Consider the following 25,985-nt stretch of genomic DNA (forward strand, 5'->3'; position numbering starts at 1 on the left):
CTGGCGTGGTTTCGAATCCCCGATTGTACGTGACAAGGAGTAGGGTCGCCTGCTCAACCTCGTGGGTTTTCTCCGGGTCCTCTGGTTTACTCCCACTGCTAAAGACCCCTACGCGCAAGCGAATATTTGAAATAAAATTAAACCATATGTTAGTCCCGAAATGACCTAGTTTGTGTCGAGTGTCCGTTAAACCCCATTTCTCTTTCTCTCTCCATCTCTATACAATAATGTTTAAATAGAAGAGCATATAACTAATTATGATGTAAAAGCTATTTTTTAAACATATATATGCGTTATTTTGTATTATGTTAAAATCCTCTCAATAAATCAGAACTATTATTAAACCCACAAACTTGTGTTTTCTCTTCAATTGATACATCAGCTTGAAAAGCCCATGATACTTGATAGTTACTGGATAGTTGTCATGGCGTAAAATCAATAGTGGTCTATTAAATTACTTAGCTGATCAGAGTTATCTACCTTACCCTACACTTCTAGTGGATCGCTGTGTCAACACTGATTATGTTTAACATTATGTTTACCTTATTTTTCTATTTTTAATGGAATAAATCCTAATTGTCGCGATTATAGATAACCCAATACTAATTAAATACTACCCAATACCGCCACATACTACCCAATACCACGTCATGCTACCCAATACACCACATACTACCACCTACTACCCAATACTACCACCTACTACCCAATACTACCACCTACTACCCAATACTACCACATGCTACCCAATACCACCACATAGTACCCAATACTACCACATAGTACCCAATACTACCACATGCTACACAATACCACCACATACTACCCAATACTACAACATGCTACCCAATACCACCACATGCTACCCAATACCACCACATAGTACCCAATACCACCACATAGTACCCAATACTACCACATGCTACCCAATACCACCATATACTACCCAATACTACCACATGCTACCCAATACCACCACATACGCAATACCACCTCATGCTACCCAATACCACCACCTACTACCCAATACCACCTCATGGTACCCAATACCACCACATACTACCCAATACTACCACATGCTACCCAATAATACCACATAGTACCCAATACTACCACATGGTAACCAATACTACCACATGCTACCCAATACCACCATATACTACCCAATACTACCACATGCTACCCAATACCACCACATACTACCCAATGTTACCACATACTACTTCAGTATTCTGTAAGTTTTTCTCAATGGGGAGTCACAGTGAGTAAATGAAATGAAATGGGGTTTAACGTCCTGCTCCGAACTGGGATAATGAAGACGGGCATACGCCATACAGTGTACTATGAGGGAAATTTTGCCTTGACAGATCCGGTCAAGGGATATATCACGTGCACGCCAATGTGTACACAGGGCCTCTGTTTTTCGTCACACCTGCATCACAGACAAGGGGAAATCATGTCGGGAAATCCTGATTAACTTTCTTAGCTAATGCAGGGATCGAACATCCGACCTCAGGGCTAGTGAGCCAGCATCTTACCCACTTAGCCACCGTGGCTCCCATTGATGTAATGAAAGTATACACCAAGCCACATCACACTCACGCAATGAGAACCAAAAGCACGGAAAAATCGAATTCCTTATCTCTGCTTAGCCATCGAAGTCCATCAAGGCATTCCCCTAATAAACAAATTCAACCAAGTTTGAACATTTTATAATCTTATTACAACACAGATCTTATTTCGTTTCGTTTTTTATAGTTCAAAATTTCGTTTTACTTGTCTTTACTACACTAGGATATGGAAGAATTGTTATATAACCCACGTTCCGGATTATGTGAGGGATTAACCAATGAAAGATCTGAATCCACTAGAAACATCGACGCTGATTGGTTAATCAAATGTCTGACGTCATAGGGTCAAAAGCCACTCGTATGACTCCTGATGCAACCTCCCACTACAACCAGTCAGAAACGTCAACGTTGATTGATTAATCAATGTCTGACTTCATACGGTCAAAAACCGCTTGTACGACCCCTGATGCGACCTTCCAGAACAACCGGTCAGATCTTCATATAGTAGAGGCCATCGAAAGTATAAAAAACGAAACGAAACTAAATATAGATCTGTATTTTAATGAGATTGAGATTTATTGTGTCGCGAAAAGTTTGACGGACAGACAGACAGACAGACATTAACCAGGATATTCTCTTGTTTTTATTATTAATTTAGTCATTTATAGTTTGCAAGGTTTAGATTTCATGAAATTATGTAAAGTTACTGGTATTAGTGTGAATTGATGCTTGAAGATAATCAGTGAAAATATTGATTTACAATATTAACTTTCTACCAACCATCAATTAATACCGGATACTTCACTCTAGCATCAAATAAATCATGTTACCTAGCAACATGTTACCTTACAATGAATATTTTACCTAAAAAATATGAAACTTGATATTCTAAATAATATTTTAGATTTCGATGAAAACATAATATAGTCTCATTTTGCTATTTTGAATCAACAAATGTGTTGAAACTAACATTGAAAAGTATAATTTAGGCAAATCCATCAATAAAATATATCACCAGAACAAAGTGATAGGTCTTGTCATTTAGAGAGAGAGAGAGAGAGAGAGAGAGAGAGAGGGGGGGGATGGGGTTTAACATCCACTCGACACAAACTAGGTCATTTCGGGACTAACATATGGTTTTAATTTTTTATTTCAATAACTCGTTTTCGCTTAAGTGTCTTCAGCAGTGTGTGTGTGTGTGTTGGGGGGCAGAGGACCCGGAGAAAACCCACGAGGTTGGAGAGGCGACTCTACTCCTTGTCACGCACAACCGAGGATTCAAAACCACGCCAGTTGACTCAATGACAGGCCTTATGATACAGCACGCACATGCTAACCATTCGGCCATCCAACCCCATCCTGCATGAAAGCCATCAATTTATGTGAACCACTACAAATAGATGAAACATTACTGCAACTCTGCGAATAAGTATTTTCCAAATTGACTAAACAGCACTATCTTGGAGAGAGAGAGAGAGAGAGAGAGGAAGAGAGAGAGAAATGGGGTTTAATATCCACTTGACACAAACTAGATCATTTTATTTCAATAAACCGCTTGCGCATAGGGGTCTTTAGCAGTGGGAGGAAACCGGAGGACCCGGAGAAAACCCACGAGGTTGGACAGGCGACCCTACTCCTTGTCACGTAAAACCAGGGATTCGAAACCACGCCAGTCGACTCAATGATAGGCCTTATGATACAGCGCGCACTTACTAACCATTCGGCAACACCCATACCCCCCCCCACCCACTGGGAAAATAAAATACAGATCTATATTTCGTTTCGTTTTTTTTATACTTTCCATGGCCTTAACTACATGAAGATTTGACCAGTTTTAGTGGGAGGTCACGTCGGGGTCATACGAGCGGTTTTTGACCCTATGATGTCAGACAATGATTAATCAATCAGCGTTGATGTTTCTAGTGGTTTACCCTCAGTTTCGGGCACCGCACGCAAAGAAGTCGCCCTAACAGACTGTTTCAATGGCTAATTCCTCATATCAACTAGAACGCCTGTTATATAACAACTCTTCCATATCCTAGTGTAGTAAAGTCAAAATCTTTTTAAACCATGATACACATGTACATGCAAGGATAACTATTTCGATCTTTCCAATAAAAGATTTCAACATCGATAAGTGGCCTATCAGTAGAAATCAAATTTGATTGTCAAGGTAAAATAGTACCTGACTAACACATATATAAGAGATAAGAGTAGCTATGAAGACCTAGTTATCCCGAGTGTCAATGACTAGTTTCGTTCGTATACAACTGATTGGACTCACGTGGCATGCATTTTTATTTATACTATTCCGAAACCCCGGTGGGGTTTCCATGGTTACTAAAAAATAGGCTACTAATGGTTACTAACATATATCTACATTAATTACCATGACACTGGGGCATTTTGATATGTAATAGTTTTATATCCACCACTATCAGTAATTATATCGGCCGATTTATTTCTCTGTCCTATATATGATGTTGGTGATGGGGTTTAAAGTCCACTTGTCACAAACTAGGTCATTTTGGGACTAACATATGGTTCAATTTTATTTCAATAATTCTCTTGAGCGTAGGGGTCTTTAGCAGTGGGAGGAAACCGTAGGAACCGGAAAATACCCACGAGGTAGGACAGGCGACCCTACTCCTTGCCACGTACAACTGGGGAATTGAAACCACGCCAGTTGACTCAATGGCAGACCTTATGATCCAAAGTACACACGCTAATCATTCGGCCATCTAAATCCCCCAGGGACTGACAAGCGACTAGTAAGATTGGAAGGGACAAAAAGGTGTTCCTGAATAATAATAATAATAACAATGCTTTATTACACAACTGCATTGTATATACACAAGTATGGTAAAGCATACAATACAATAATAAACATCAAGAACATAGAATAACGTTTACAGAGGTTTCTAAAAGTATATTAAATTATATTACTAATGCTTGTAAGCTATATATTATTAGGCCTTACATATCAAATGGTATTTTATTTAATGTCTGTTCTTAAACATTTCATATACGAATGTTGCAACATCTTGTATACATTTATCAGTGTTCATTATATGCATAAAAACTTTTTCGAAGATTATTGTGGGCGGAGCAATGGAGAAGAATGTGTGTTTCATCTCCACGGAGTATAGCCTAAAATTTTCGCTAATACAATACTGCACAGTGTATGCGGTCAAATTTTCTATCATAGTCATAGAATATTGCATGAGTATTGCCAATCTTTGAGAACGTAGCTAAAAACGTTGAGATATATACTGATGTGTTTGTTTTTAGCTACGATTGGGTGCCTTTAGTTTCACCTGGCAAACTTAATTTCATGTCACGTCTTGAAAATAAGTTAACTTAATACTATTAGGACAAACTATTAAAAATGAAATGAAATGGGGTTTAATGTCCTACTGTGTTCTACTCCTAAACTGGGCTAATGAAGACGGGCATACGCCATTCAGTGTGCTATGAGGGAAATTTTGCACGGGCAGCGGCGCTATGGCCTACTCTTATATCGAATTCCAACTGCCAAGGGACCTTTTACGTGCACGCCATCGACATACTATTAAACATACGCATCCTAGTGAAATAACTTCAGTTTATCTGCAAATATTGTCAATAAATTAAATCAAGTGTTGTTTTTATCAAAATTGATACAGACATTTATAATTACGGTGTATTATAAATTCCTGCGCAACTCATATCAGGTTAATACTTCTATTTCAGTATATGACTGTTGTACATAGTAGTAAAGGAAGGCACCCTGAGGGGGTATTTCCGGTAGGGGTTATCTTCCCCTGTTTTATTTACCTTAGCAACGTCAGAAGAGTTATCCCCCTTTTATTATGGGCGTGGTTGTTGACCCTAGTTACGATAGAATCACGTGACAACGACGTAATATGAACACCATGTCCGTTTAAATTTGAATTGTTGGGTGTGTTTGTGTTTGTAATGTTGTCCGCCTTTTTTTTTTAAAAGAGTGGGGTTAACAGTTAATTGTAGTGATGATGGAAACCCGTGGCAACTAGGTAATATGAAGTTGTGAGTTTAAATTTGAATTGTGGATATGGGGGGGGGGGGTCACCGTAATGAGCGTGCGAAGTTCACCTCGAACCCGCGCACCGTCCGCCCGCCCGCCCGCCCAGTCCAGCCCGCGCGCCGCGCATGTCCCGCCCACCTGCATACGCCCAGCCCACACCCTTTTATACGGTTAAGCTACCCCACCCACCTCCAACCAACAGACTCCTCCATCCAGCACCCAGACATTCCACCCTACCCTCCCTACAGTACTCATACATCCTAGAATTGATACATGCCTGCATGGCCTGCAATAGTCACACAGCCTCCGTCCAAAACCCGTTTCCCGTTTTCTTTGCTTCTTTGAGATAAAAAAGAAAATTGTTTTTATGCGATTTATTTATTCTTTGATCAATAGGAATATAGCTTGGATTGAAGAAGGTACAATAATCACCCCATGTTTTTTTTTTATTTTGTCAATAATTATCATTAGCCTGTTAAAAAGACTCGCTTTTTTTCCCTGTTGATCAAAGAAGTATGATTCTAAAAACATTAACAAAACACTTGTTTTAATAGTTCCAATCTATTTTAATTCTATAAGTCTCTAGCTCCTCTATTATATGGTTATATATATAGCAGCTATCTGTTATAAACTGCATCCGGATTTGAACATATTTGATATATGCCATGAGGCTAGAAAGAAAAAAAAATATAAAAAATTAAATTTATCGTTATTTCCTCCTATAACATATACACGACCAATGTTACTCCTAACTAAAAAACAGAGTACATTCCACAACCTGCAATGTGTCGCTTGTAAGTGTCCAAATTTGTAACGGATGTGAGTACTGTTTCAAACGGAAATAAATAATTTATTAAAGTAACATAAATACGACCCACTCATTTCCCCAAACCTTTAGCGTGATTGATGCCATATGTGTTTTGTAAGCTTCCAACTTGAGGAGACACGTGCGTACTTTTCAATGGAAATAACGTTTTATTAAAGTATTATAAATGCATCACCCCCCCATTAACCAAACCAAGATAGATAGATACCATATGTGGTCACTGTGAGCTTCTGACATGTAAAGAGACGCTCGTATTTTTTCATCGGTCATAAATAATTTAATAAGTTACCAGATACGGCCCGCCCCCCCCCCCTCACACACACACACACACACACACACACACACACACACACACCCACACACACCACACTACACTTCACTTCCACACCGCTGATGTGATATATTGATACATTAGTGACCTTTATCTGACGGTAGTATGTTTCAAATGTAAACAAATGAAATGAAATGGTGTTAATGGTACACCGGTTCCCCTACAATGCTTCTAATAAAGCGACCCGGCGACATACGGTACTATAGGGTAATTTCGCCTTGGTTGGCCTCTCTAAGACTTACACTTGTATAGACTTTCAAAACGTACACACATGATCCAGTTCAGCAGAAATAAAAAAAAGTTGATTGATTTAGTATAAATTAAGTGTAATGACTCCCCCCCCCCACCCTTCACCCTACTTTTTAAAAACATCCCAAGCATCTCCACAGCGTAATATGATGTTTAGTTGTGAAAAAATCACTGTTCTATATAAAAAAAAGAACATACCTATTCGAGACAGATGGGTCGGCGTTTAGGGTCGCAAAATAGAAGTGAATTAGCTCTAGGTTCTCTCAAAATGTTGGTAATAGCTATTATTTTTTGTGTTTTTATCATTATGTAAACCAAAACAAAAATCGAAACAACTCACCTTTCCTTTCCTTTGTCTCTAGTTGGGGGTGGTAACTGCATTTCAGGCCCAAACCCCTTTAATAATCTATCCGCCTCGTCACGGATTACAAGAATTTTGTGTGCCGTCTCTGCACTTAAGGCCGTTGGCGCGCACAGCATCAAAGATGCCGTGGCGTATAGATATTCCCGAACCTTTTCAATATTCCTAAGAAAAAAAACGAATGACAAAAATATAATAAGATAATAACCGATGTGTTTAAAAAAAAAGGGTTTTTAAAGTTTGAAAACTTCCTAGTTAAATAAAAAAAACTTACATTTTTTACTTGTTGTTTTCTTTAGCGTTCCTTTCTGTCCTTCCTTTCTTTCCTTGAGTGCTGAGGTAGAAGAGTCGGTTGTCGCCATTCTTATACCGGTTAGCGGTTGGGGTTGGGTTTCTTTTTGCTGACTCTGTTTTATTTCCAAACTTAAAGAGAATTGTCTGCGATGGGCTGCCAATATAATAACTATTATTTTTTTGTTTTTGTTTTTTTAAAAAAAGAGAAGAAAATGAGTAGTAAATTGTATTACAAATGCACTGTTAAATTCTATTAACAGATTATACATTTAAAAAACAGAAAGAGAAAGACGCGTATGTGTGGGTGTGTGTGTGTGTGTTTGGGGTGGGGGGGGGTAATTATTTCAATAATTCGCTTGCGCGTTCCAATTTAACAACCTAGGAGAATAAAGGGAAATGAAATGGAGTTTAACGTCCTACTGTTTTGCTCCTAAACTGGGCTAATGAAGACGGGCATACGCCATAAAGTGTGCTATGAGGGAAATTTTGCCCGGACAGCGGCACTACGGCCTACTCTTATATCGAATTCCAACTGCCAAGGGATCTTTTACGTGCACGCCAATGTGTACACGGGACCTCGGTTTTTCATCCCACGCCGGAAGATCTGGGTGAACTTTCTCTGCCAATGCAGGGATCGAACACCCGACCTCCAGGGTAGCGAGCCAGCGTCTTATCCACTTAGCCACGTGATTCCCCGTTAAGCAACAAATATACTCAGCCAAATTAAAAACTTGACACTCGGGATTTATGGGACTAGATTTTTAATATTTGGTTTAAGGCAACTATTTTAGTGTTATGTTGTGCACATACGACCTTGACATCAACAGAAAGCAAGAATACGTCTCGCCGAAAGTCCTTGACATTGATAACGTTCGTGATGTCACAGTACCCCCCAAAATGAAATTCACAGACTTGGAGAACAATCGGAATAAATTGTTTAGTAACGGTTGTGGCCTCCTCTAGCGTCTCGTACTGCTACACAACGTATTCTCATGGATCTCAGAACATTAGTAAACATTACCCGAGGAAGACGTCGCCACTACTCAGCAAGAGCATGTTGAAGGTCCTGCAACCTCAGTGGTGGATTCACTTGCTGACGAACACGTCGACCCAGTTCGTCCCAGATGTGTTCAATAGGATTAAGGTCGGGGCTAAGCGACGGCCAATCCAGGACTTGGACACCGGCATTTCTTAAAAAATTCTGGGTAGCAATTGCTGTATGGGATCGAGCATTGTCTTGTTCAAACGTTAGTAAAGGACCATGTCTCTGCATAAACGGAAGAAGAACAGGTTGCAAAATCTGATCCCTGTACTGGACAGCATTTAAGTTCCCTTGGACAACAACAAGAGGAGAACGTCCATGTGCACAAAAAGAACCCCAAACCATGACGCTGCCGCCACCAAATCGGTCAACTTCTCTGACGCATACTTGAGCGTAACGTTCACCTCGTCTGCGGTACACTCGGACCCTGCCATCGGCAAATCTCAAAGTGAATCGAGATTTGAAGCACTCTCATTCTAAAGACAACCAAATTCCACTACTTTGAGTAAATCTTATGTGTCTTGTGGCCCACACAAGTCGGTTACGGCGATGAAGAGGTGTCAATATTGGTCCATTATAGGGCCTCCGAGCTCGAAGACCAGCAGCCTACAAGCGATTTCGAACAGTTTGTGCAGTTACCCTTCCACCAAACATCTCTCTACTTGTGGAGGATAGAGTGACAAATCTGTTTCTAAGATGACGTAATCGTATTGCTTGATCTTCCTGGAGTGACGTCACACGTGGAACTCCCGCCCTTGGACGGTCGGCAATAATTCCAGTTTGAAGCACTCTCATTCTAAGATTAATTATTGTCTGGCGTGAACAATTAAAGGCTCTTGCAACAGTGACCACAGACTGACCAGCATAGAGCCTGCCTATAGCACGTAGACGTTCTACATTTGAAAGGCGCGGCATTTTCTAACAAAGATGAAAATAACAATTTTAATTTGTTTTTCCAGTTCAAGTTACGTGTGCGTGTTCAGTTTAAGCAAACTTGCATCGATTGACCTCACGAGTTGTGTTTGCACGTGTTTTTCAGGTTTTTCATCTTTATATGCTCAAAAGTCACGTGATCCATGTGACTTTACAATTTTATGAAATTAAAGGCTTCTTACTACTTACTATCGTTAGAAACACTTTAAAATTTATTTGACTCACCAGAAAAAAAATTTTGTTGAAATTCATCAGTGTCAAATTTTTTATTTGGCTGAGTATAGTTCTTATAAATGAGAATATACGATGAACTTACTCGGCCAATGCAGGGTGTGACAGTTTGAGATGGTTGGTTCCTGGTGTGTGATTACTGTTTAGCGCATGCGCGGTTGTGGAAGTCAGCTCACATCGTTATGGACACGGTGTGCATTGACTCACCGTGATAGGATTTCACCGAAGATTCTTTCTAACGGTCAAATCGGTTTCTATCAGGAGAGGGTGTCGAGTTTCTATTGTTTGTTTATTTCGATAAAAAGTAGAAATACAGATTGACAATGGCGCAAATTCACCAATAAAGTAAGTCATAGCAATTCGTGTTGATGGAAAATCCCCGGTCGCGTGACGTCAGGGCGATATTTTCCCACGAGCGTCTCCCGTGAGATAAGATAAGATAAGATTTTTATTGTATCGAAACATCCATTGAGGAGAGCATACAATATAAACCTGTACATAAAATTATGACATTATGACAAACAGTATTGCATCGTAACCTCCCTTGAGGGCAGCATACAATATACAAAATATTAAAGATACATTATGGGAGATTATAGATAACGAGTTGACAGTTCTCACTATAATAGTTAAAAACTAGATAATGTAAAGGCAATTTGCTGAAACTTTCATTCAAATCGATCCACTATGAACCGAGAACTAAGCGACTGAAATTTCCAACTAGCCTCGACAATCGTTACTAAAGTCAGTACAATAAACAGTATAGTCTCGATTATCCATTAAATCGTGAAGGAAAGTTGATTATGCCCTGGATAGGTTAATTAATGTCTAATTAATAATTTAGATAACATTTCAGGCCTAAAGAAAGAACTGCAATAGACAGATTTAGCTCTTGCATAATGTATGTTTAAATACAGGTGCAAAAATTTGGATATAAACGGTAATTTCACTTAGGCATCGCCGGAACACTGGTTATTTCGTGTATTAGTTTAAAAGTTCTTAAATACTTTCAAAAATCGACAATACTTTAGTCTAGATTAATCGTTTGAATCAGAAATATATGTTTGTGACAATTTTCAATAGTTTCTGTTATCCAAAATACCATAAAACTACGAAATTCATATGATTTAGTTTATTGATACGCATTATTTCTATTGAAGCCTGCGAGTAAATCAAATGTCAAGGTCACGAAAGCGACATGCAAGTTCAAGGCCAACCAACTTTAATACATTTCAAAACAAAAATCACGCAATAAACTTATATATTTCATCTCTCTCGGAATTGTGCACTGCGCAGGCTGTTTCGTAACTTGGCTGTTTCGTACTTAGTTCATTCGTACCTCAGATTGATTCGTACTTTTTCCTACACGTTGTTGAAATAAATGTGAAACACATGACGATTTAATAATATCCAGCTGCTACATAAATATGTGGCACCTCCATTTGGATTCTATCATCCTCCGTCGAAGACATTTTGAGATCTTAACCAAAATATAGACAAAAAATCCCAACCTTTCACGTCTTTCGGGATGCCGTTACTTACTATGAAACCGCGGTATTACGAATTGTGAGTTATTCATGTTCAATTGATTCTCATCTTAAACCAATATACAACCATCTCTTTCGCTCTACCGGAACCGGATATGAAATACTGGACACAAAGCGCGCATTGTCGCCATTTATTTAGGTGTGGTAAAATTACAGTGAGTATTTCTACTGGACAATTTTAGATTAAGGTACACTCCACATTTCTAGATCGGACCTAGTATTCATCACACTGGCTTATATATTTTGTAGTATCGTTTCTTCCATCAAATGTTTGGGTGAGGGTCGTTTCGCTCCAGACTGTTTCACCCCCTTTGTTATAGTGATCTGACAAAAATTGAATATTTACTAATCCAACTTGCAAGATGTTACTCTTTGATATTCTGCCGACGTAACATCTAACATCCGAACAGTCAAAAGCTTGTCGCAAAAGTTGATAACTAGTTTACTCCGTTCAGCGGACGGCAAAATTCACAATTTTCAGTTATCTGCACTGCTAACTCGATTACTCGGTTGTACGTGACAAGGAGTAGGGTCGCCTGTCCAACCTCATGGGTTTTCTCCGGGTCCTCCGGTTTCCTCCCGCACCTAAAGACTCCTACGCGCAAGCGAATTATTGAAATAAAATTGAACCATGTGTTAGTCACGAAATGACCTAGTTTGTGTCGAGTGGACGTTAAACCCCATTTCTCTCTCTCTCTCTGCACTGCTAACACATTAAACTTACATATCATATCCATCTATGTTCCGAAAAATCTTTTTTGCTGTCGATTTTAAGAGATTTCACAAAAATCTTCACCTACAACCAACAACACACAGTGAATGACCTACATTGGCGAAAGGTGAAATCTGGCATGGTGCACATTACGAATGGAATTCTTTAAACCAAACGAAATCATGAGACTATAATTTGAAGGCGATTATTTAAAATTTATTTTTAGTGATGGTCCGATTATCGGTTTTACCATTCAGTAGCCTAATTGGCCGATGAGTGGCCTATCAGATAAAATTTTGCCAATATTTGCGTAGCTGATATCTGTTCAAAAAGACTCAGCAGCCAAAAAACCTTTTCACTCTTACTTAAAATGGCACTCTGCCCTTTTATTTTAGTTGCCGTGTGTGTGTGGGATACAAGACTGAATGCTTTATTGATATATATTTTCAACTCTATGGACAGAAAAAGCGGGAAAATGTCACATACATTGACAAAGACAGGAGCTATCAGAATCAACTGTTAGCAATGAAACATTCTACGAACTCCGACAAATTTAAGGAATTATATTGTAATCAACATTTAATATCATTTTATAAATAGTAATCTCAATCATACAGCCTATGCTAGAAATTACCACGACATAATGACAAAACTGTCTTAAAAAATAAAAGCTGAAGCAAACACGGACTGCTACGGTAATAAAAATAGCCTAAATTGCGCCATGGTCCATGTGTACACGTATCAAAAAGTTATGCCTTTTATATACATATGTAGACGGATGAAATAATTTTTCAATATCATACAGTCATTCAAGGACGGTTGGGCTTGGGATTAGGTCAATAATTCAGAGATGCAAGATTTAGTTGTAAATAGTGTCCCGAGCCTACCGTTATAATTTATTTTTTCATAAGTATGCTTACTTTCTAAAATAGTGCCCTTATTATAGAAGGTTATGGCAGAGCCGTGGGAAATTTGATAAATAAATTTTAGTTATGGTTGACATGATGGCAACCGTTGGGAACACGGGTAACTAAAAGATCGAAAGGAAAACAAATTTCGATGACTTTATTACCCCAAGAAGACTCTGTAAATTTTTAACTTATGACAGTACCACCAAACGCAATTAGAACCAGATTAATTGACACGGAAAATCATTGCACGGACCGTTTGTCTATCTACAAATATAAAAATTGCACGTTCCATGACGGAAAATGACAACAGTATGTGTTAAATATGAAGAAAGGCAGCTGTGCATTGTCAGCTAATTTTAGCTACAGCATTTATAAATCTTTGGTGCCGTTGTAGAAGAATCTTAATTTCAAGCACTGGTCATGATCTAGTCCTACTAATTAATCATGCAACAAATAATTTAAGTTCTCAATGGACGTTGTGTATTTTCTACTACGTGTGAAGAGCGACCTAGTTATTCCTTCAATAAACATTGTCTTCTACCCCGATATAAAATCTCTACAAAAACAGTACATACGCAATCCATGGAAATATTGTACAAATATGCACTTCGTTTCACATAAAACAGGGGTCCTCAAATTTTAATGAGGACGATATGACGTAAAACGGAGGTCAAGCTATCCTAACATGGCAACTGAAAGAAATTACAATCAAATTTTTTCAAAAATCCCAATTTTTTCCCCCCAGGCCTACCTAAATTTCGTTTCATCTTATATGGCCGAGTTTGTAGAAGATGGAAACATATTTTTTAATAGCGTGTTGTGTCGTCCCTCATACTGGTTCTAGCGAGGTTAAGCAAGGTCTTATTTTCTCACTAAGATGATCATTTATATTGCTCAGGCGTTCACAGGGACCGACACACGTGACCGTTTAGCAGTAAAAAGTTGCCCAGTAAAATTGACTGGGAAGCCATTAGATTTTTGACATGGATTCAATAGGACAGTTCCTGAACATAAATTAACTTCCTTTAATTCCCGCTTGAAGATTTGTATACGTTACGTTATTATTACCCCATACTGCAAAGCACGAGATAGCCTCGACTGATTGACAAATTAATTGTTTTACCGTATTTATTAACCTGGACACTCTATAAACAGTCTCCAAAAGAAACAAATCAGTTTGATGTGATGATATAGTATTATTGTTATGATTGAGTTTTGCTTGGAATTTGAGAAATAAATATAGTCACTAGTTAATTCACAAACAAGTGAAAGGGATATAGTCCAGGACTAGTACGGCTAAATAGAGCACTAGCCAGTAAGTTATTTTTGGTAGCGTCGGGCTAGTGAATTTTTACAACCCTGCTACATTCAGAGCTGAACTAAGGCCGGGTTCAATTGATTCCTTGTTTTTCCTGCCACCACTCTGACAATCCTGTGCAATAGTCCGGTAAACACAACACAAAGTTGAGGGATGTAGACCTTTTTTAACATTATAAATAATCTACTTATATTATTGGTTAGAATAAAAACACAGATAATATTTAATTGAATAAATTTAATAACAAACTAAAATTTTGTAACAAGTGTCTTCTTGTTTAACTTTTTAAAATATGAAATAACCATATTTTGATATAAATTTACCGTATTCTTGTGTTACTGTTACATGTACAATACAATGGAAAGATTTCGGTTAGCCGAAATTTGATTTGCTTGTTGAGTTATAGACGGTTTCGACAATATCATTGAACGTGATAGGTAAATTTGCGTACTGGTCGCGTACCGCTTATTCATTGATCTTCAAGGAAATAATAGTGGTCCTGTTCGTTCGTTTCTGGAGTTTAACAAATGAACGAACGGGACCACTATTATTTCCTTGAAGATCAATGAATAAGCGGTACGCGAATTTGCCATTTTGTAAGGCGAGCGTAATTTAGTACACAAGATATGATTGTACAATACATAAATAATAATGAAGTGTTATGATTTTAGCCAATGAAATTGAAACAATTGATTATTCAGGTTCGCGGTTGAATATTAGTGACTGTCTTACAGTTTATAATATGCTTTCCCATTAGCTGAAATGGCTGCTACACGCGCCATTTTGCGGAATTCATCCGATCAAATACAGTGTAAATTTTTCCATGGTATGCGGGCCCCTACACGTGTATTATCAAGATCTTTAGTTAAGAACGTGTTAAGAACGTAAGTGCACGATATTAGGGGTCCTCGACCTAAGAAATGAAATGAAATGGAGTTTAACGTCCTACTGTTCTGCTCCTAACCTGGGCTAATGAAGACGGGCATACGCCATACAGTGTGCTATGAGGGAAATTTTGCCCAGACAGCGGCACTACGGCCTACTCTTATATCGAATTCCAACTGCCAAGGGATCTTTTACGTGCACGCCAATGTGTACACGGGACCTCGGTTTTTCGTCCCATCCGAATGACTAGACAGCTTTCCTTGTCAGTCCTCGACCTAAGAGTTCGGGTGAGGTGAAACAAGGAATCAATTCAACACGGCCTAATAATGTAATCTGATTGTATATAAACTGATTTACATCCAATTGTTTTCGTTTTGACTCTTAATTTCAAATCAGTTATATCCAGCAAAATACGGCATCAGTCTCAACCGAATAGCAATTTCTAGCATCTGGTTATTCCAGTCTATTGCGCATGCTCTCCAGATAAAATATGGCGTTACCATTTGACATGAGTTGTGGAATATGTCTAGCCTCTAGACATGAAACGCACTATGGTACACAATTCGTGTACCAATGGTAAAATGTTTATTTTGTCTTAAATATTGGATATCAGAAGCCCACCTTTTCCTGGTAAGATTATAACATCAATGTTAATTTGACTTGACAAATAATTAGTATTTTTATCGTGTAAGACTTTGGATGGTGTTGAGTTAGAGACTTACATGTAACTACTTGAAAGATACATTCCCGCATACAAACTGGGTGATTTAATGGTATATATGGACTAAAAACATATTCAAACTAATTAATTGGTCATAATTTTGCTTCAAATCCTTCTCAAACATCGTAATTGCCAAGGAATGCACTGCTCTAAAAATTCAATCAAACCAGGTCATGTTTATGTCATGTGACTTACCTCTCTTTGAAGCTAGAGGAGAATTCATTGCATACATACATGTGCATGTAAGACGATGGGCTTCTGGTATCCATTCCACTATTTAAGACAAAATAAACATTTTACCATGAATCGTGTAACATAATGCGTTTCAGTCCCATTTGTGACAAGGGACTCCAAGGACGAGGCTAGACATATTCCACAAGTCTGGTCAAACGGTGACGCCATTCTTATCTGGAGAGCATGCACAATAAATACTATCAGTCTAGACGCTAGAGATTGCCATTCAATTGAGACGTCTGACGTATTTCGCCAAACATAACTGATTTTGATATCAGAGTAAAAAACGGAAAACAATTGAATGTAAATCAGTTTATATACATTCATATTACATTATTGTATGTGTTGCGACTCATTCGTGTCAATTTCTAGATCCCAAATATTAGCGATTTAGCTCCTTTAAATAAACGTGTTTCACACATGGAAGATTATCAATTTGTTGCGCAAGTGTAGGTCAACATGCTGTTAAATGTGGTAACTGTTATCGTTGGCAGCATCGGACATGGAGGGGGTTTGGATGGCCGAATGGTTAGCCCTGTGTACGCTGTATCATAAGTTCTGTCATTGAGTCAAATGGCCTGGTTTCGATTCCCTGGTTGTAAGTGACAAGGAGTAGGGTCGCCTGTCCAACCTAGTGGATTTTCTCCAGGGTCCCCCGGTTTCCTCCCACTACTAAAGACCCCTACGCGCAAGCAAATTATTGAAATAAAATTGACCCATATGTTAGTCCCGGAATGACCTAGTTTGTGTCAAGTGGATGTTAAACCCCATCTCTCTCTTTTTCAGACATGCAATACTCTATAGTCATTAGCAGCACCTCATTCACATGCACCCAGTGCCATGAACTGAGGGCTAGTACTAAATCAGTGAACTCTTACCACATCAAACCAGGGGGGAAAAAAATTTTGAATCCACTAACCCAGGGCTAGTAGTCTACTGTCAGGCACTAGCCCGGCATTAATATTCACTAGTCCATGGTTTGACAAGGTACAAGATTTAATCTTCAATATTTGGGCATATGTTTTGTTGCCTGCTAACCTATCGTTTTTAAAAAAAGATCGTAGACTTGATTGCCTAATAATTAAGGATGTATATGGCTACTCGGTTAACCGGTCACGGTTCAGTTGCACTGGTGAAACAGTTTAAAGAACTACAAACCATATTCATTTTCATATCATATCTGACCTTCAAAACCAGGAATGGTAGTCACAACAATGTTTTCTTTCACTAAAGACCATGTAAATACTTCATATAGCACATGTCATTTATAATATATCACAGTAAATTAACGCCTTTAATTTCCGCTCAAAGATTTGTATACGTTACGTTATTATTAGCACTTACTGCAAAGCACGAGATAGCCTTGACTGATTGACAAATTAATTGTTTTACCGTATTTATTTACCTGCCCACTCTATAACGAGTCTCAAATTGAAATAAAATCAGTTTGATGTGCGGATATAATATTAAAATAGACAGGATAGTAAAATTGTTTATATTATCATTCGAGTGCCATGCTGTGTGCCGATAGGGTCAAAGTTGACGACACACGGGTCACTGGAACCATTCATCATGGCCTGTGTGTAATGAACATGTGTAGTAAATTCTTTGGAAATACCTGACATGTTAAATAATCAAAATTATCTTGTATTTAAAAATACAAAGGTATGCTTTCAAATATTTATGTCAGAACTAATCTAATATAAAGTATAATTGAGTCTTTTGTTTTAAAATCAACCTGATTTCAACTGGTTTATACGTGACCTGTCAAAGCGTGCAAGATGGAGAAATGTCAAGAATGAATGAATAGAAGGGGTACCAAAATTGTCCATACAGCTCTAAGTTTTACTACAGAAAATCTATTGTGTTTTCCTTGGAATTTGCGAAATAAATGTGGGATGTTTTACAGTTTATTTACATGTATCTATATCGTCTCTAGTTTAATTCACAAACCAATGAAAGGGCACTAGCCCAGGACTAGTACGGCTAAATGATCACTAGCCCGTAAGTTATTTTTGGTAGCCCCGGGCGTCGGGCTAGTGGATTTTTACAACCCTGCATCAAACTCAATTTGCTGTGATATGACAGCATCAGAGAGAGAGAGAAAGAAATAGGATTTAACATCCACTCAACACAAACAAGGTCATTTCGAGACTAACATATGGTTTAATTTCATTTCAATAATTCGCTTGCAGTGGGAGGAAACATGAGGACCCGTAGAAAACCCACGAGGTTGGACAGACGACCCTACTCCTTGTCACATACAAGCGGGGATTTAAAACCACGCTAGTTGACAAAATGACCGGCCTTATGATACAGCATGCACTTGCTAACCATTCGGCCATCCAACCCCCCCTGACAACATCAGACATGTTACATTTCTATAGACATCCAGTGAAAATACTTGAGTAGAAGAAGAATGCAACTTGAGGAATTGTAGTAAAACTTATTGTAAAATAGACTGAACAGATGTACCTGTACTTGTTTCGTCTGGATAATAAAATATAAGTATTTCATATAATACTCTTTTTAATGGGATGAAACAACCCCCTATTAGTGGGATGAAACAACCCCCTATTAGTGGGATGAAACAACCCCCTATTAGTGGGATGAAACAACCCTATGTATATTTAGGATGAAACAGCCTGTGGTGAAATGGTTTGCGGATGAAACAACCCTATATTAGTGGTATGAAATGACCCATGTAAAGTCGAGATGAAACATCCTGTGGTGAAACGGTTTTGGGATAAATAGGGCATATTATCCAGATCCATTTGGTTTTCTTTACAAGTATAATTTCGCCCCCCAACCCCAACCCCAACCCGGCTGAACAAAAAAAAACGATTGCCAGTTTGTACTTATAAACTGGTCAGTTTTTATACGCCCACATTGAAATGCGGACGTATATTGCGTCGCCCCTGTCCGTTCGTCCGTCCATCGTCCACAATTTCTTGTGAACGCTCTAACGCCAAAAGTTATCATCCAATTGTTTTAAAATTGATATATGTTGTTAACATTAGTGAGATGAAGAAGCCTATTTGATTTCAATAATTTCCGTTTATTACGGCTAGAGTTATGGCCCTAGTTTCACTTTCTTGAACCTTGTGAACGCTCTAATGCAAAAAGTTAATATCCGATCTTTGTGAAATTTATATGCAATATTTAAGTTAGTGAAACGAAGAAGTCTATTGAATTTCAACAATTTCTGTTTATTACGTCTAGAGTTATGGCCCTTGTTTCACTTTATTGAACCTTGTGAACGCTCTAACTCCAAAAGTTATCATCCGGTCTTTCTGAAATTTATATGCATTATTTAAATTAGTGAAATGAAGAAGCCTATTGAATTTCAGCAATTTCTGTTTACTACATCTAGAGTTATGGCCCTTGTTTCACTTTACTGCACCTTGTGAACACTGATAACGCCAAAAGTTATCACCCAATCTTTGTGAAATTTATATGCATGATTTAAATAAGTGAAACGAAGAAGCCTATTGAATTTCAGTAATTTCCATTTATTACGTCTAGAGTTATGGCCCGTGTTTCACTTTATTGAACCTTGTGAACGCTCTAACGCCAAAAGTTATCACCCAATCTTTGTGAAATTTATATGCATTATTTAGATAAGTGAAACGAAGAAGCCCATTGAATTTACGCAATTTCCCTTTCATTATGTCTAGAGTTATGGCCCTTGTTTCACTTTATTGATCCTTGTGAACGCTCTAACGCCAAAATTTATCACCCGATCGTTGTGAAATTTATATGCATGATTTAAATTAGTGAAACGAAAAAGCCTATTGAATTTCAGCAATTTACAATAATTACATCTAGAGTTATTGCCCTTGTTTCACTTTATTAAACCGTGTTAATGCTCGATTGATGAAAATTATCATCCGATATGTATGAAATTTATATGCATCATTTAAATTTGTGAAACAGGTCTATTGAATTTCAGCAATTTCCGTCAATAATTTCTCGAGTTATGGCGATTGTGAACGTTTGAATGACAAAAGTGATCATGTGATCTGTATGAAATTTATATGCATTATTTAAATTAGTGAAACGAAAAAGCCTGTCAAATTTCAACAATTTCTGTAGATTACTTCCAGAGTTGAGACCCTTGTTTCAGTTTGTAGAACCTTGTGAACCCTCAAACGACAAAATTTATAATCGGATCTGTATGGAATTGTCTTGTAAAGGCCCCCAATTACCTACAAAGGAATAAATATGCGACAACCCTTGGCAACCTATCTTTATAATAGACAAAATAAATTGACTTAAAAAGTAGTATTGTTAATTGTGTCCTACCATCAAAATAGATCCACATACACTGTAACCCGGGTATCATTTAAGCATGGGGGTGGGGGATGGCCGAATGGTTACCGAATGTATCATGAATTCTGTCATTGAGTTAACTGGCGTTGTTTCGAATCCTTGGTTGTACATGACAAGGAGTAGGGTCGCCTGTCCAACCTCGTATGTTTTCTCTGAGTCCTCCGGTTTCCTCCCACTGCTAAAGACCCCTACATGCAAGCGAATTATTGAAATAAAATTAAACCATATGTCAGTCCCGAAATGACCTAGTCTGTTGAGTGAATGTTAAACCCCATTTCTCTCTCTCTCATTTAATTTTGTATTTAGCACTAATTTCTTTCACGTTCATTCAATATCAAATCTTTGTTTAAAAATTTCGTCAAAATCATTTTAAATCACCAAAAATCATCTAATTTGTACTTGTGTCCAGTTTAAAGTTGACCCATTAATTTTGATAATGAGTTTCCAATTCACAAGCGTTTAATTTCTCAGTCACTGTTAAACGATAAACAACCCATTTGATTAATGATGTATAATGATTAATTTTTGAACAGTGGTCAGGAAATTAAAGTTACAATTTCATATTTTTAAGTTATATTTTTAAAATATAGCCCTAAAATAGATGGTATCTATAAACAGTCCTACCTTGTTAAAGAATAATCCTATTAAACCTATAATTCACTATTGCCAGTTGAGAAATTGGCAAAAATATCATTTTCATCTTCAAATTCAAACGTTTGAAGATACATGTAGCTACTCCATGGTGGAGAATAGAAAACAAGGGAGGTAATTGGGAGGTAATTGTGTTATTATTTCCGGTGTAAATGAGTTTTACAGCAAGTGTGAGAATGACACCTATGATCGTATAATAGTGAGTTGACAACCTATTGAGCAAAAGACATAGAAATAATTATGTTTTGACTTTCTTAGAAAATATGAAATTGTAACTTTGAATACAGTTTGTAAATTATCAAAATTAGTCAGCTTTACACTAGTCACATGTACAAATTGGATAATTTGGGGTGATTTAAATGATTTTTACGAATTTTCAAACCAAGATTTGATATTGAATGAAGGTGCTAGATACACAAGATTAAATGATACCCGGTTTACAGTGATAACTGAGTTAAAACATTCTATTTTATTGTTTTTATATTCAAGAAACCATCACCTGTGGTAAGATCCTGTCAGTCAGAGCAAACTGAATCCAAAACCAGGAATAATATACAGCTGAATCAGACAAGCTACCAAATCAACTTTGTCAATAACATAATGGTAAGTTTAATTTCAAGAGGGGGTTGGAGTGGCTAAAAATGATTTAGCGTGTGGAAAACTGTTTAAATCCGTTAAGAATCATAGAAACTCATTGGGTTTCTACTGTTGGGTACATGTAGTTTAAAGGATCTGGAGCTAGGTGGCTAGGTGGTTAAGACGCTGGCTCGCTAGCCTAGAGGTCGGGTGTTCGATCCCTGCATTGGCCGAGAAAGTTCATCTGGATTTTCCGACGTGGTTTCCCCTTGTCAGTGGCGCAGAACGGAGGGCCTGACAAAGACAGCTGTCTAGTCATTCGGATGAGACGAAAAACCGAGGTCCCGTTTATACATTAGAATGCACGTAAAAGATCCCTTGGCAGTTGCAATTTGATATAAGAGTAGGCTATAGCGCCCCTGCCCGGGCAAAATTTCCCTCATAGCACACTGTATGGCGTATGCCCGTCTTCATTAGCCCAGTCGGAGCAGAACAGTGGGACGTTAAACCCCATTTCATCTCAATTCATTTCATGAGTGTTGGGTTTATAACTGTTTACTTTCTCAAAAGGTGTTGATTAAAGATACATTATGGGAGATTAGATAAAGAGCTGGTAGTTCTCACTATAATAGTTAAAAACTAGATAATGTAAAGGGGAAAATGCTGAAAATTTCAGTCAAATTGATCCATGCTGAACCAAGTATTTAGCGATTGAATTTTGGGCCTAGCCTCGATCATCATTACTAAAGTTGGTTGATTTAATCAGAAGCAGGAGACCCGGTTCTTATCTAGTAAATATCGCAGACTAGCGATGACATCGAGAGTTGATTATGGTCTGGATAAGTTAATTAATAACTAATTAATAATTTAGATAACATGAATAACATTTCAGACCTAAAGAAAGATCTGCAATTGGCAGATTTAGCTCTTGCATAATGTATGTTTAATTAACAGACTAATTAATTACTGCACTAGAAACTAAAACAACACAACTAAATGATACCCAAGTTGTAGCATGTTGCGAGATCATTAGGACTGTCATTGAGTCAATTTGTAGCTCGTACGGAGTCATGGTGGCTGATGAGCGGGTAAGCCGCTGACTCGCTAGCCTGGAGGTCACGTTTTCGATCACTGCATTGGAGGAGAAAGGTCATTGGGATTTCCGACATCGTTTCCTCCTTGTTAGTGGTGCAGGACGGAGGGCAATATGGCTTTTTGGACAGATGGGTAAAGTGAATTATTTTTTCATCTACATGTAGTTGCCAAAATAAAATGCCCGAAATCTAATAAAACACTAATTTTACTTTTCTTTTAATTGAATACCAGGAATTTATACTGAATTGACTATGGATCAAAACGTTTTGTCTGGAATCACTCTACATTGTGGGACATTTTTCGGGCATAGATTATTATTTGTGAATTCAGCTGCAACAGTCTGATTGGATGGATGGAATTTAGGTCAGCATTGAGTGGGATTTCGGTTTGATGTTATAACATTTATATATTACAGGAAACTAATGATGTTATAACTTTTATATATTACAGGCATCTAATGATGTTATAAAATTCCATAAGTGTGTTGTATGTGATGAGATTTTCCCACAATATGATGATTTAAAACGACACAATAAAATACACATTAAACAAGAGAAAACTGATGATATAGATGGACGGAGCCATGTTAATGAAGAGAAAACTGATGATATAGATGAATACTGCCATGTTCATTTTGAAGAAGAGAAAACTGATAATGTAGATGAATATCGTCATGTTAAACGAGATAAAACCGGGGATAATGAAGCAGTTCATCAGTATGATGATGAATTTAAATTAAAAAATAAATTTAAAAAACCCAGTCAATTACAACATGAGACATGTTTTAGCGATTATGATGAAACTGGAATACAGAGTCAAAAAATTAATAATAAGTATCCTGAAAAGGGTGTTAGTTGTGACATTTGTAGTAAATCATTTATTAATAAATATTACCTGATACGTCACATGGCTTCTCATGCTGGAAATAAACCTCTTGAATGTGATGTTTGTAATAAAACATTCACTCAGAATGTTGATTTACATAGACACATGAAAACTCATTCTGATAAAAAACATGGATTCACTCCGGGTGTCGATTTACAGAAACACACGAGAATCCAGACAGGAGTAAAACCTCTTGAATGTGATGTTTGTAGTGAATCATTCACCCAGAATGTTGATTTACAGAAACACATGAGAATTCATTCGGGAGAAAACCCTGGCGTTTGTAGTGAATCATTCACCCAGAATGTCGATTTACAGAAACACATGAGAATTCATTCGGGAGAAAACCATGAATCATTCAATGAGGATGTCGATTTACAGAGACACATGAGCATTCATATTGATGAGAAACCTTTCGAATGTGATGTTTGTAGTAAATCATTTAGTCTGGATGTCGCTTTACAGAGACACATCAAAACCCATTCGGGAGAAAAACCTTATATTTGTGGCGTGTGTGGCAAGTCATTTTCGCGGAGTTCGAGCCTCACTGATCACATGATCATTCATACAGCCGAGAAACCCCACCAAAAGCCTTATGAATGTGTTGTTTGTCGAAAATCGTTTTCTAGGCGTCGTAATTTAAGACAACACATGATTACCCATACTACAGAAAGACCTTATGAATGTGATGTTTGTGGCAAATCGTTTGCAAGAAATGGCAACCTGAAGGAACACATGGTCATCCATACTCAGGAAAGACCACATCAATGTGATTTTTGTAATAAATCATTTTCTAGAAGTGGAACTCTACAAACACACAGGAGGAGAATCCATACAGGTGAGAAGCCCCATCAATGTGATGTTTGTGGTAAATCATTCGCTGAAAGTTTCGATCTGTTGAGCCACATTAGAATCCATAATGAAGAGAAGCCGTATAAATGTGATGTTTGTAGTCGATCATTCGCTGAAAATACTCATCTATTCAGTCACATGGCAACCCATACAGGTGAAAGACGTTTTAAATGTGATGTTTGTGGTAATTCATTTACTAGAAATAGTCATCTACAGGAACACGTGAGAATTCACACCGGTGAAAAACGTTATCAATGCGATCTTTGTATTAAATCATTTTCTAAAAGTGGCACTCTACACACCCACAGAATGAGGATTCACACCGGAGAAAGGCCTTATAAGTGTGATGTTTGTGGTAGATCATTCACTTCCTGTTCTGATCTTGTGAAACACACAAGGACCCATACAGGTGAAAAACCTTATAAATGCGATGTATGTGGCAAATCATTCACCTTGAGTAGTAATCAACAGCGCCACCTGAGAACTCATACTCAAAGGATTCATACTGAGCAGCAGCCTGTATAAATGCAACATGTTGTAATTCACTATGGCAATCAAATTAGAAAAATATTACCTAATTCTCTCACATGTTTGGCATGCACATAAAAGATCCTTTGGCAGTTGGAATTCGATATAAGAGTAGGCGGTAGTGCCGCTGTCCGGCCAAAATTTCACTTATAGCACACTGTATGGCGTATGTCCGTCTTTTTTAGCCCAGTTAGGAGCAGAACAGTAGGATGTTAAACCCCATTTTTTTTTATTTCTCCCATGTTTGCTGAGAAAGTTCTTCTGGACTTTCCGACATGGTTTTTCTCTTGTCACTGGTGCAAGGAACAGAATTGAGAACGTTAAATCCCATTTCATTTCTTGTAGTAATAAAAACCTCCCTCAAACATGATTTACATAAATTTGTAAATAATTGAAATAAATAGAAAAATCTAACTATTTGTTTTAACTTGTGGTTTCAAATCCTCAGTTGTACGTGACAAGGAGTAGGGTTGCCTGTCCAACCTTGTGGGTTTTCTCCCGTTTCCTTAAAGGGCTAATCCCGATAATTTTTTGGAGAATAAAACTGTTTAATTTTGTTTTAAAATCACTTAAAATCCTCTACCTGAGGGCCGAGCAACTAACTCGATATTTGTGATAAGTTTTCAAATAACTGAAACCCGTCAGTCTTCTTGTGGTAATGGAGACCAGTATCCAAAGCTGTATTATGCAGTGTCTAGAAAAAACCAGACATTTTTTGTATAAAAATAATGTGTAGAATGTGTAGGTCAGTCACTGTATAGACCTCTCAATGAACGGGAATCGATTATCAGGTCTCCCAACAAAACAATTGACCCGAAATCTTAAAAGGGTTACGTGGTCGGATAAGCAGTTTTG

The 25,985-nt window shown here is 37.7% G+C and overlaps 1 protein-coding gene across 1 annotated transcript; it reads left to right on the plus strand.

Annotated features, from left to right (window-relative positions):
• Nucleotides 1–11,540: 11,540 nt before the first annotated feature.
• Nucleotides 11,541–25,869, plus strand: LOC126817257 (zinc finger protein ZFP2). Its single transcript, XM_050544070.2, has 3 exons — nt 11,541–11,585; nt 21,684–21,797; nt 23,316–25,869. Exons 2-3 carry the CDS (start codon nt 21,795–21,797, stop codon nt 25,125–25,127), a joined length of 1,815 nt encoding a protein of 604 aa, XP_050400027.1. The 5' UTR covers nt 11,541–11,585; nt 21,684–21,794; the 3' UTR covers nt 25,128–25,869.
• Nucleotides 25,870–25,985: the final 116 nt, after the last annotated feature.

This window comes from Patella vulgata, chromosome 1 (assembly GCF_932274485.2).
Source record: "Patella vulgata chromosome 1, xgPatVulg1.2, whole genome shotgun sequence".
NCBI lineage: Eukaryota > Metazoa > Mollusca > Gastropoda > Patellidae > Patella > Patella vulgata.